General features: G+C 41.8%; 1 protein-coding gene across 4 annotated transcripts in view; it reads right to left on the reverse strand.

Annotated features, from left to right (window-relative positions):
- Nucleotides 1-5,585: 5,585 nt before the first annotated feature.
- WTAP (WT1 associated protein) overlaps nt 5,586-13,527 on the reverse strand; it is a 31,574-nt gene continuing 23,632 nt past the window's right edge. For 3 of the 4 annotated variants that reach the window (XM_075554303.1, XM_075554302.1, XM_075554304.1), the window contains exons 7-8: nt 8,156-8,310; nt 5,586-6,855 (exon numbers count right to left, since the gene is read on the reverse strand). In XM_075554303.1, the coding sequence (XP_075410418.1) occupies nt 6,275-6,855; nt 8,156-8,310 (736 nt within the window). In that variant the 3' untranslated portion in view covers nt 5,586-6,274. Of the gene's footprint in view, nt 6,856-8,155; nt 8,311-10,876; nt 13,452-13,527 lie in introns of those variants that run through there. The other variant, XM_075554305.1, reaches the window with a different exon arrangement.

A 13,527-nucleotide genomic window follows, 5' to 3' on the forward strand; every position in this document is an offset into this window, starting at 1 on the left:
CATAGTAACTGGGCTCTCTCCATGAAAATCCATGGGAGAACCTGTGCCACTAGCCTCTTCCTATTCCAGATCAGCTCCAGGAGAGGCCCTGTGTGGGAGGCAGGACTGCCTCTGGTGGATGTCTGGAGTCTGAAAAGGGAGGAGCATAGAGGAGCCCTTAAGAACTTTCTGACCCCTACTAGGCCAAGTTCAAAATCTGGCCCCAACCAATTCTCGCCTCAGCTCTGGCTACCTCCTCCATTCTCTCCTCACACCTGTCCCAGCCTACCCGGACTGGGCTCCCGCTGGCCTGAAAGAGTTCAAATCCTTGCCTCTATAGAATACTTGCCGTTCATACAGCTTACTCTTGCGCCACCTAGATAAGTCACCTACGTCCAAAGTGAAATCTTCCCAAGTCCTTTGTGAAAACTTCCTCTAGCTTTTCCTTCACCCCTTCACACAGTGTTCTGTGTACGACTTTTTATGGTGAAACCAATTCACATTTGTAACTGCCACCTCCATCCCAGTCCTTCCTCATTCCCATCCCTCTCCCAGAACACACAGCAATTCAAGGTTCTCATTCCCCGAGAGAGGTCTTGTTGTGAGGTCTGTCCGTATAAACAGAAGATAACTGCTCTTCAAGGTTTCAAAGCTATAAATCTTTACAGAAGCAGACTGCCTCATCGTTCTCCCTCAAAGTGGCTGGGGGCTTGAACCAATGACTTCGTAGGTAGCAGTCTAGTGCCCAGTGCTTAATCCACAGCGCCACCGGAATTCTGAAACAAAACAAAAAACCCCCACTGCCTTTGAGTCAATTTCAACGCCCAGGTTTCTGAGGCTAAAAAATGATAGTTCATAGCCTCAGTTTTCTCCCATGGAGTGGTTAGTGGGTTTGAACCTCTGATCTCGTGATTAGCAGTTCAACACATACCATCAGGGTTATTTATTCAGTGAATTTTTAATTATGAATTAGGTGGGGGGTTAATTTCAAACCAACTGCATCCAACTGTTCAAGCTATTCATCATTTGGTCCCCCCACCAGGACTCCTTTAAATGCTTCATAGACACATCAAATTGAACAAATGTCTTCCCATTTTTACTAACCAAAGTGCCAGAGAATGGTATGAATATTTTGTTAACCAAGCCAGAAATCGCTCCATGGCACACCACTCAAATGTCACTTCAGGAATTCTTGTCACCTGCAGTTGGCGTGCCCTCACTTTCGCTTTGAACTCACATGTTCTAATTCCTAGTTTGACCCATCTCCTCTACTAAACTATAAATTTGCAAGGTTATCTTATGAAACAGCTTCATGCAGTGTCTAGTATGAGATTGAGACTGAGTACAAACATTCTTTACTGCACAGGGCCTGCCTATATGGTTCAGTGCCAGTCTGTTCCAACTTGGCGATCCCAGGTACAGTACAATACTCCCCAGTCCTGTGCCTTCTTCACAAGTGTTGAGTCCACTCTTGTGGCCACTGTCAATGCATCTCATTGGGAGTCTTCCTCTTTTTCACTGCCTCTCTACCATACCATGCAAAATGTCCCTTTCCAGGGACTAGCCTCTCCCAATGCAGTCTGTGAGACAAAGTCTCACCATTCTCTCTTCGAAGGAGCATTGTAGCTGTACTTCTGCCAAGACAGATTTGTTCATTCTGCTGGCAGTCCACAATACTTTCAATATTCTTTGCCAGCACCATAATCCATAATTCACAATGCATCATTTTTTCTGTGGTGTGCCCTTATTCATTGTCCAACCTTTAGTGTCTAGCACAGGAGTATGCAAAGGCTGTTCTTGATATAAGGAATTTATTCCATGGCTTCCTATCAGCCCTATCGAGAAACTTAGAGCAAATCTTTGTTTATCTACTACTTACACACAGAACCTGTTCTCCGGGGCCCATCATCACAACTGCTCATTGATTAGTATACTTCAATGTTATCTCATGAGCCAGATGCGGCTGAGTGAAGGGGGGGTGGTGGTGAAGAGGAAAAGGATCATTTAAAAAATTACCTCTAGACCTGGGCCCACATGCTACCTAGAGTGGTGAACCGGAGTGAACCAGGAGCTCCCATGAGCTTCACCTGTCTCCAATAGGCTAGTTAGAGCAGTGCTGGCCAGTTACTCCCAAGGGGTCTTGCCCACCACCACTCGTGGTTCAGTTCCACAAACAGCTGTAGGTGTGTAGGCAGGGTTTGGCCAGAGGCAGGATTCACCAAATGGGAGAGTAGCAAGTCACAGCAGGAATCAGACAAGTATGGCAGGTGGGCAGCACACTCCTTCTAGGGCACCCCAACACTTCCATGATGGGTCAGGATCAAAGCTAACACCATTATCCACCATCGAAGAGCCATATGCAATGACCGAGACGACCAACCACAATTTAGGAGCAACAGGGAACGTGGAGGAAGAAAACTGTCAGAAGTGTCTCGGAACCCAGAGTGCTCAGTTACATCACTGAGGGCATCACAAAGGGCAAGAGAAGGAAACATAGTGAATTCTATGTAGCAAGTACTCCAAAATCTTCCCAGTCATAAAATTCCAACCCTTATCTGGAGAAGGCAAACCACTCCATCTCAAAGAAAATCTGTCTCTTCTCCCTCCCACTCCCCACCCTATTTGATATCCATCCTTTCCAGCCAAACAAATCACTTCTGAGACACTCTGCTGAACCAAACCTTCTTAGCCAGCCGATTGCACTGGTCACCCATATTCTTAAAATCGTGGAGATTTCTATTTATTGCATTCCCATTTCGTGTCATTGTTCCCATCTCTAAGTATTTGTCACAGCAAGCAGCAATCATTAAGTCTCTAAGCGCTCGGACACTGCTCTTCTTCCTAGTGGAGGCAGAAGCGGAAGCAGGACGGCTAAGAGCACAACTAATGGTCCTTCGAATCAGGCTTGGCTCAGGACCACCTTTAAGGGGACATTAGCCAGGAGCTTAATGACAGCGTGAGAGAACCAGGTAGAAGATTCCAAACCCTTGGTAGTTCCTTAACCCTCTAGAGCCCACTGCCCCTTCTCAAAGTGGGGATAACATAAAAGTCTGCCTCACATGATAATGAAAATAACACACGTAAAAAACTCCAGCCCTTGGCCTGGAAGCATACAACATTAAAACAAACAAACTTGCAGGGGCTTTTAAAAGATCTTGAAAAATATCACTTTATCTTAATTCAAATTTTCCATGAACTTTTAGCAGCCCCTTCCCCACCCCCAATGTTAGTACAACTCTAGTTCTGATCATCGATGTTTTTTTCCTAATCCTGAACTTTAGTCAAGCTGTTCATTCTTAATATTTTTCTTGGGCAAAAAGCTCATCCAGTTCTTGTTTTTGCCAAATGCTACATTTCTCCGCTTCCAGGAGTTACCCAGTCTGCTCAGGCACTCTCCCTTGTCCCCTTCAGGGAGAAGTAATGCACTTGTAAGGCCCAAATGGCACCAACAATTTGTGTTACTAACCAAATGGTTGGTGGTTGGAACTTGACAGGCCTGCTTCTGTAGAGCAAGAAAGCAGAGGCAGTTCTACTTGCTACCACATGGGGTCACTATTAGCTGGAATTTACTTGGCACCAGAGGGAATCCACTCAGGTGGCGTTTCATTTTGATTTTCAAAGATGTCAAGTTCAAAAACAACCTCATTGCCATCTAGTAGTTTCAGGCTCACAGCGACCCTCCAGGACAGGGTAGCACTGCTCCTGTGGGGATCCGGGACTGCAGCTCTTTAGAGGAGTAGAAAGCCTAGTCTATGTCCCATCAGAGACGTCACAGTCCGGTTCACTAAAGTGACGAGCTGTTCTCCCTTGGCAGAAATGGTCAGATTAACATTTATATTTGGACAAAATTTGCATTTGACAAAGGGCTTCACTCTGCGATCCTGTGACAGCTACATCTGCTGTGCAGTTTTGAGCCTGGCATTGAGGCCGGCTTAGCAACTCAACAAGCATTGGTGGATATGGTGCTCTTTGATGGAGAAAACCGGAGGCACAGAAGTGAACTTGCCCAAGTCATGTGGTAAAGCCTTTGGTCCAGAAGGCTCCTCAGCCTCCCTATGATCTACTGCTCCTCCTATTCATTATCAGTTATACCAGTTAAGAGAGCGACTCCATGCCAGAAATTAAGTGTTGATTACACACAAACAAAAGGGCTCTTTTATGTCGAATTTGTATATTCCTGAAGACTCAACAGGAACTTGAGTTAGTAATGTCCTTAATAGGTCTGTCAAATTTTGTAAATTGATTATTTATACCAACAGGGAAGAATTGCATTTTTGTTTAAATTCAAGGAGTTGAGGTAAAACTACACACTCAAGAGCTCCAACTAAACCACTGTCAACGAGTTGATTCCAGCACCTAGCAACCACAGGGCAGAGCACAACCAGGGTTTCCTTGGCTTGTTGGCCCAAACCACCTCATGGTTCTGCGAGTATTTGGTGGCTCTGGGTTGAGGTCTTTGAGTTAGCAGCCCCACAACTTCCCAACAGGCACGCCAAGGCTCCCTTTCAAAGACCACCCAACCAAACCAAGCCCACTCCCATGAGCGGGTTCCACTCATAGCAATCCAAGTAAAACGGTCCCTTTGCACTTTTGAGACAGAATCTTTAGTGCAGAAAGCCTCTCCTTCTCCAGAGTGGCGGCTGGTGGGGTCAAACCTCGGATCTTGAGGTTAGCAGCCCCACTCATAACCCCACCCTGCCACCAGGGCTCCTTTGCAAGGGCCATGTAGTTAATACATCAGGGGAATATTTAGTATTACAGCCTAAACCAAAATGTTAAATTGTCATAAGCAATTCAATTTTGCGTACCACTAATTATTCACCTAAGCCGATGGCACAAAGAAATCAAGAAACAAGTCATTACACCACAAGACCAGCTAACAAAGCAAACACACAGCAGGTAATTTTAAATAAGATGCTCCACATGTTCAAGTTTAAAAAGCACTTCTGAGATTCTTTGATTATAACACATGCCTACTCCAACAATTTTGCTTCTAGCAAAAATGACAATCCATTTCAATTGTGCAAGGGGGTTCCAACATTTGTGGGAAAAATCCATTCTTTCATTTATTCACTATTTTTATATTCTAAGGCCATCCAACACCACAGACCTTGGTATTTAAAATTTAGATGAGAAAATGATGCTCTCTCTGACAGATTTACATCTTGGAAACATTTTCTCCTTCAGTCTACAAATTTTACTTCCCAGCCCATAGGTTTACTAATGTCTTAGCAGAGATTGTCTTAGTAATAGCACCAGGCAGTGTTTTAAACAAACAGTACCGACTACATAGAAAGAAAACAGTTCACAAAACCAAACTGTTTTCTCATCAAAACCGAACGCATTAGGAAGGTTGTTTTCCTTCATACTTTCAAATGTTTTATTGGAGCTATCATCACAAATCAAGAACAAAATTAAAAGGGTTTGAAAGCAAGTTTGCAGCAAACTCCAAGTTCATTTTGCAAAGCAAGGCGTAGCCTTCACAAAAAAACCGCACAACTGACATTGAAAACTGGACTGTGGTCTCCCCTTTGGAGAATGTTGAAGGACAAGTCTATGAAAATGAAAGACAAATTGTACACACCACCACAATGATGACGAAGGAGGAAGTTACAATAAAAATCTTTATTTAGGTTTGGTCAGTACAGGTAAGATATATTGGAGTCACAGAGCAATATGCATTAACAGGATACAACAGTTTATAAAAACTGAGCAACTATGCACACAATTTCTTAAACATTCAGTCACTGAAAGAGCAAATGCACAGATGTATGGTGGAGAAAACTGTATCTAACACTGAAAACTACTCTAGGACTCCATCAACAAGTCCAGCTTTTAGTGATAAAACTACAGTCCTGGGCAAATTGGCAGTCCTCACCCACATCTACTATAACAAGTCTGACTTTTGTGTAAGTAGAACGGCATGAGTCAGAATGCCCTTACACAGCACAGGTTCTAGATATACACAGATTTGTACAGACGTCATTGTGTTATACTTTAAGAAAGATTTCCATTTACAACTTCACATTAACTCATATAAAAATAACGACCCTACACAAATGTTCTTTTAACAACATTTAAAGTAATTAACTGTTACAATTTCCAAAGTGGCAGAGGTATCGAAGCAAAAAAAAAAAAAAACAGGAAAAAAACAGAAACCCAAAACAAACCAAAAAAAAAAAAAGAAAGAAAAACCACCAAAAAGGCAAATTGTGACAAAAGTATGCATTAATTTTCTGGACAGTATCCTTCCTCAAATTAAATGACACTGTATAAAAATTTGCTGGAAAAAATATTACAAAACCGAACCCTGTACACTCACACTTGAGTCCAAGCCATTCTGGACGTGGCGGGAGCCCGCAGTTCGGTTACCTTTCCCGCTCACTGCTTTCTCCTCTTGAGGGTCGGGGTTGGAGTCTGTGTCATTTGAGTGGTGTGTGAGAGAGTTTTCACTGCCCGTGGGAGAGTCTACACTTTCATACCCCGCACTGAGTTGGTTTATGTAACTACTACCTCCTCTGCCAGTTCTCTCGTCAGAGCTGTTGGAGACCTTACTCCCATTCCCTGGAGAAGGAGGAAAGCCGTCTTCAGCTGCGCTCCCCTCCCTATGAAATCCAGACCCAGACGTCCTCTGGTGGGAGGAGCTGCCATTACTTGGTCCGTTAGCCAGGCGACTGCAGTCTTTACTGGTGGCCTCAGCCTGCTCCACGGGCTCAGAAGATGTAGTCCTGCTGGTACTTGGGGCAGAGGCTTGAGACTGCTGCTGATACTGAGCCAGTTGCTGGCGAGTCTCCTTCAGTTGCTGCTGAAGAACTAGAATGGTACTCTGCATTCCCTCAACTTCTTCGTCAAGTTGAATGATGAAGTCATTCAGTTCTGTGCAAAGGAGAGCCAAACCTACTTTAATCTCGCTTAGCACATATATGCGACTATTTTAGTGGCTCCCACAAAGCCAGGCAGCCAGTAAACATTTATCAAGCGAACAAACAAGTCTCAAAGTACAACGGTATGTTTTAAAAGTGTGCTTAGAATTCTAACGTAATGATGCAAGGATGCATTTAGTGGGGACAGAGAGTGCTTAACATCAAGCATTTACATTGACCTAAACTTCGAACCACGTATAAGGGGTTCCAGAAAATTTCTGGGAACATGAAATAAAAGATAATGGAATCTTTCCATCACCTTTTGGAATTCCCCCCCTTAAAAGTGGCTAAAGCCCGAAAACGCATACCCAGGTTTACTGCTGGACCAAAACGGCCAGGCCCTTTGCTCACCAGCAGGCTTGGCATTCAAGGAAATAGTATGGTCGGTCCCCTGACACTCCAGAGAGGCCCCCGTGGTTACTTGCCTTACTGGAACTGGAACCACAGGCTGCTATAGGTCACATAAATAATTGCTGAAAATTGTCTTAAAATTCTTAAAAAAATAAAAAAACTTCACTGCCATATAAAATCAACATAAAGTTTACAAATAATGAGTTAATAAGTATCTACTTGGAAAAGTACTTTTAAAGACATTTGACCAAAACTCTTTGCAAGTAAGCTATCAGATACACAAATTCTCACGTGAATGTTCCAAGACGGTCTTTTCCTTACTAAACTATTCTTCCTCACAAAAAGGAAAACCACAGAAGCAGCCCGCTTACAGAGGGGCGGGGGGAGGGGGGTTGGGAGGAGAAACTAGGGTTGTCTTAGCAAACCTAAGAAAAATAAATAAATTTCTTATTCATGACCAGGATGTCACAAATACAACCAATTATCTATTTCAGACTACCGGGAACAACCAGCCATTCCTAAGATTGGCTTGTAGAAATGTCTCAAAGAAGCTATTCTTCTGAGTAAAGAAATATAAACTCACCCATCTAGTTAACACTTTAGGAATCTAAAGGTCTAAGTGCCTCCCCACCACCCAGAGTAAACTCTTAGTTTGCACAACAAACAACGAAGAGGGTGGGAAAAATACTACCTCCAATAACAAAACCAACACTAACACACACTAGAATGAAATAATTTTGTATCTTTACTTTTCTTCTCAATTAGAAATGTTCCACTTCCAATTTTCAATGAATAACTATTAAAGGTTAGCAATGTATGGACTCGGTAACCTACGATAGTCATGCCTGGCAGTTTTTAAAAGCCAGTGCAAAGGTAAGCAAACTTTTCAAAAAATCCCTTACCATCCTGACTGCTTTTAAGCTCCTCACTATATTTCTTCTGCAAAGCCAACTCTGCTTCAAGCTGTGCAATCCGTCCCTGGGACAGCTGCCTTCCAAGCTCTTGATTCTCCTGGATAAGCATCCGACACTTCGCCATTAACTTTTTGCCTGTTTGACTGCAAAGGAAAGAGTTATTCATCACAAAATGAAGATAAAACTCTCAGCATGCTTCTTTGTTTAGTTATTATGGCGACCAATGTGCATGTACAGAACTGTCACAGTAAGATGTCCTACGATTACCATCTTCTTCACTGGAACACAGCCATCTTCTGCAGCTCAGGATTGTGTCAAAGCAGCAGCAAAGAGAAACCTTATGCAAAAAGCGCCCACATGGCCATTATTGCCTCTATTATATTAAATCATTGACCTGAAACCAATCTCACTTTAAATTGTAATTCGAAATATAAACAGGTCAAGTGTGTATCAACATTAATGACTATAAGGTCTTTACTGGCTTTTCTGAGCAGGAAAGTTCTTGAAGTTACATGCAACATATATTACAAATGTATATTTCTTTAAAATCAATACCTACAATCTGGCTTGATAGTCAGTGGATACTCCCCCCCCCCCCCCCCCCCGCCTAAACTCAACCTGAATTTGTTCAAGGTGTAAAGGGTCTCTTGCTTGTTCCATGACAAAAATTTCTTCCCTGGCTTTAAAAATATTGATTGTGGTCCTTTCTTTCTTACTCACTGTTTGTATTATCTTTAGAGTACTACTGTTTTATCCTTTCTACTTTATTTCATTTTTGTTCTTTATTATGTCTGTTGGGTTTATTAGTTTGTGAAACACACAAGGAATGGATGCACAGAGATAACTGATACAAGGATTTGTAGTGTGTGTGTGTGTGAGTGAGTGTGTGAGAGTGTGTGTGTGTGAGAGTGTGTGTGTGTGTGTGTGAGTGTGTGGAGAGTAGAAGAACTTCAGGGGTAAACCACTAAGGCAGGAGTGGGAGGGAGCACTAGAATTGAATGTGACTACACAACTCATTTTAAAGGCAATTTAACCATGAAGTGGGGAGGGAAGGGAGAGGATAGTCTAAAATGGATTGTGGTAATGATTGTACAAGTCTTAATATTATTCAAGGACTGAATTGTACAACATGTGGATGATGTGCCAATAAAACTGTAAAAGAAAAAAATCAATACCTACAAATAAGAATGGAGTTAAGTATTCTTGCTGGAAATGCATGTCGAGGGCTTCATACAAGGCAGTGTAGTGTACTCGGCGACACCGCTCTCGCACACTTGCCAGAATAGATCTACTGCATGGAATGAGGTGTGTTCATTAACCAGTTTTTTTTATAGTCACCAATCCCTTAACTAATTATTTTTTGGTTGTTGTGCTGTCTTAAATTGGGACACAACCGCAACAGGTTTCTATCAAAGTTGACACATAATTGAGACTTTAGTCACGTTATAAAATAATATCCTTAGACACAAATCTAAGATAGGAGTTGCTTATAAGTACTATTTACTACCTCCTTGACTAAAACAGGAGTGTCATCCTGTCAACACAGACTCCCAACTGCTAGTGTCACATCACATGCTGTTGTGTGCCTCGGAGTTGACGCCAACTCAGAGCCCCTACAAGACAGGGCAGAACTGGTGTTTCCAAGACCACTCTTTACGGGGTGCACTGTCACATCTTTCTCCCATGCACTCAGCCAATGCACCACCAGGGTTCCTTGCAACATGTTACTTCAGGACTCTATATCACAAAACTGTTACCAAACACTCATACATTTTTCAAAAGTTTTTAAACCTAAGCAATAACAAGGGATTGTTGGTTGACGTTTCAAAGGGCTGATATAGATGTGTGATATTTGAAACTTAAATAGGAAGTTTAAGAATCTTGTAATTGAGTTAAATATAGAATGAGCCTCCTGGTTATTAGTGCCCCCCGCCCCTCCCCAATGAAAAAATAGGTATGATGAATTTTGGTCCTTCTTTCTTTTGGTAGTGTTTTCAGTTGCCTAATATGTTCCTTCAGACCATACTGAGCCTGTCCTCCTGTCATAGAAATTCTAAAAATGGGAATATTCTTTGAAGCAGTATTGCAAGGGTCTTTAGATCTAGCATGTGTAACCAAACTTAATTCAGATAAAGTCTGTGATTTAAACTGCTTTACAATGGTGTGTGGTGCAGGGAAACCTGGCTCACTACGGTTCAAAGGAGCCCGCAGAGAAAGCCAAGAATCAGAAGGTGGCAAGGGCGTGATGCTTTCATCAGGCAGCTTTCGGAGCTCCTCCAGCTCACTGCTCCTGCAGCTCCTTTCCCACATAAGCCCTAGAATTCACAGGGGCTTAAATGCCCCAGGAACCACAGGAGGGGGAAAGCCAAAGTATGCAACCATCCTCTAAGACATCGGAGCCCCCCATTTACTGCTGGGGCTCCACAAACCATTTTCTAGCATCTGTGTTTTCCAACCAACTTGGCACTTCTTCCTTTGTACGTGCATTTAATGACGATTGGGACAGAAGGCACCTGTAAAACTAAAACATTAATTTGTAGCTTAATTTAAAACCCCACAGGAAACATCACAAATCCTAAGACAAAAAAGTATCTCATTGATAAAATTTCATACCTTTTCTTTCATAAATTCCTGCTCTCAGATAATCCCTGTCTTGTAAAATTCAATAGCTAAGACAAATATTAAAATAAAAACTGTTTTTAAACATGCTGTAATTTTGTCATTTTATTAGCGATGTCATGAAATAGTCATATCATGCGTTATCACATCACAAAAAGGAAAGACGAGAATTCAATGAAAAGTGAACCGTTTTGGAACAACTTGTTAAAATGAGAAAAAAAATCCAATCCAGTAATAAAAGAATCCACACAGTGATTGGAAAAACCTTCAGAGGAAACACTGAGAAAACCAAATGGACACCATGTATCTGCTGGCTCTGTGGCTCTGAAAGGGGCAAGCTGGGTCCTTTGGGAAGAGATGTTCACCCAGTGACTGAAATGTTGAAATGCAAACTGAAAGTGGCCACCATACTGAAACCCCCCACATCTTAAGGGTCTGCACTGTCCGGAGAACGAAATATCTGACTGACTGAGGTAGAAAGGAGAACTACTTCCGGGAATTTTCTCTCTAAAAAGTAAAGCCAAGATTAGGTGGGTGAATGACCATTCTATTTAAATTACTCCCCACACTGTTTGAATGACTGGTTCGTTCCACGTAATATTCCATATATATATTCTGATTTAAAGCTTATTTTAATTCACCTGTAGGTGATCAAAATAAAAAATTATGTAACTATAAAAATAATTTAGATGTATTAAAACATGGGAAGACATTCAAGTTATTAAATGAGAAACACAAAGAGGAAAATAAAGCTGTAAAACACCTGTATAAATGGGATAATCACATTTGTGTCAAACAAACATACATAAAATGATCTGTGTACATGTAAATGAGCCTGATGATAACCCAAGCAATTAACAATGGTTTCTGCTAGTCCGGAGACTAGCCTGGGTAAGGTCAGGATCATTCCCAGAAGTGACCCTCATTTTTCATCACTACCTGTTCCCCACTGTTTCAATTTTATACACAACCACATATTTCCTATTAATTAAAAAAAAAAAGACCTCAAGGTGACCACTACCTAAGTGTCAAAGGAAGGTGCTCGTTATTTTGAATCCATGCTAATAACACAATTTTGAGTTACTTGGATTTCTAATACTTTAGGCATTTCCACTGTGACCTACCCTGGAGCCTTAATGCTGCACAATAAGCTCATTTTGAACAGATTATTACTTACCCTCTAACCCCCACAAATGGTGAGAATTTTAGAAGCGAATTTCTTGCTGAAAAGTCCCAAACAACTTCTTAAACCCACCCTGTTGCCCCACAACCAGTTCCCTAAAGCACAAACATACAAGATACTTACAATTGATTTGAACGATTAAGAGGGAACTTAAGTCTCCCTGTTAAAACTGAGCATAAACGCTGGGACAAGCTGGAACCTTTATCTTCCACTCATCTTAGACTCCATGATCACCAAGGGACAATTCGAATTGGTGACTTAAGAGAATGAGCTGACGAAAACATTCACCTCCAGGATTGGATGGAAGCATGAAGAAAATAATTCCTCATTTATCTAAATGAGCAAACAAATTTGCTAAAATGATGACTAAAAACCTTTTCAATTCAGTGTCTCACTTAGGCCAGCCCACAGTTCAGCACAGTACTGCCTCAATCTTCTGGAAGGCACCCTGTGAAGCTGTCCCACATTAATTGCGGATAACTGCATATCCCGGGATAGTGTCAAAAAGTACCCAATGTCAAATGTCCTTGTTTACGGTGGCAGCTGGAAAGACTGAGACAGAGGGAGCCTTTTCCTTCACTCTGAAGAGCACAGCAACAGTTTTTTTTTCCCCACGAGCAACCTGCTCTCCACAGGCCCCCAAATTAAAAGGTTAAAGTACAACAAAGTCATCATAATATACCTCAAACTTAAAAAAAAAAAACCCCAACTATTTCAAGGCACATTTAATATCATGAGTGCAATACAAAATGCCCCAATACAATGAAGGAACACATCCCCCACTACCACCACCACAATGCACTTTCAACAGGGGCCTGTTAAATGGAAGAGGGAGTCAATCGATTTCATTATTGGGGGTGGGGGGTCGACGTCTCATCACAGCCAATATCCTTATACAATCTAGTTATGAAATGAATGTTTATAATTCTTTGAACAGTTCGAACCTGATTTGACAACCACACCTCCATGTTTGTACAGTCCTTGGGAAGATTGTCTACAGCATTAGAGATCATTCAGAGAACACACCATTGATTTAGAGCACGGATTTAAGGCTTGATCGAGTAACAGAGCCCCTAACAAAATGGTTCATGTAGGACTACTTGTACTGACATCTATCAGTTGACTCTCTCGACTATTGAAAGATGGTTTTTAGCAAATAAACCCTTTCAAGGCAAATGACCTCATTGCAGTTGACCAGAAGTCCAACGACAAATCATAGAGTCACTGTGCTCAAGGTTAACAGTGATGCATATCCGTTTTTCTATGTTACTGGAATTGTACATGTTCAATTCATGATTTAATATCTCTAGGTTTTCATTCCTCCAAACTGTCTGAAGACACCGTGTGCCACAGACTTAAGACTTCTGCGTCTCCCTCTATTTTCTTCAAACAGAAACATTCCTCTCAAGTGTCTAAAATTCCTAGAAGGGGAATTTTTCGGAGGCAGCCACTTCTTCGGAATAGTCCGATGACATCAGGCCTCTGAAGCAAGGGGAAGGGAAGAGAGAAAAACTGAAATACAAGGTTCATCTGGTAAGTTTTACATTAACCATTACAA

This window comes from Tenrec ecaudatus, chromosome 7 (assembly GCF_050624435.1).
Source record: "Tenrec ecaudatus isolate mTenEca1 chromosome 7, mTenEca1.hap1, whole genome shotgun sequence".
NCBI lineage: Eukaryota > Metazoa > Chordata > Mammalia > Afrosoricida > Tenrecidae > Tenrec > Tenrec ecaudatus.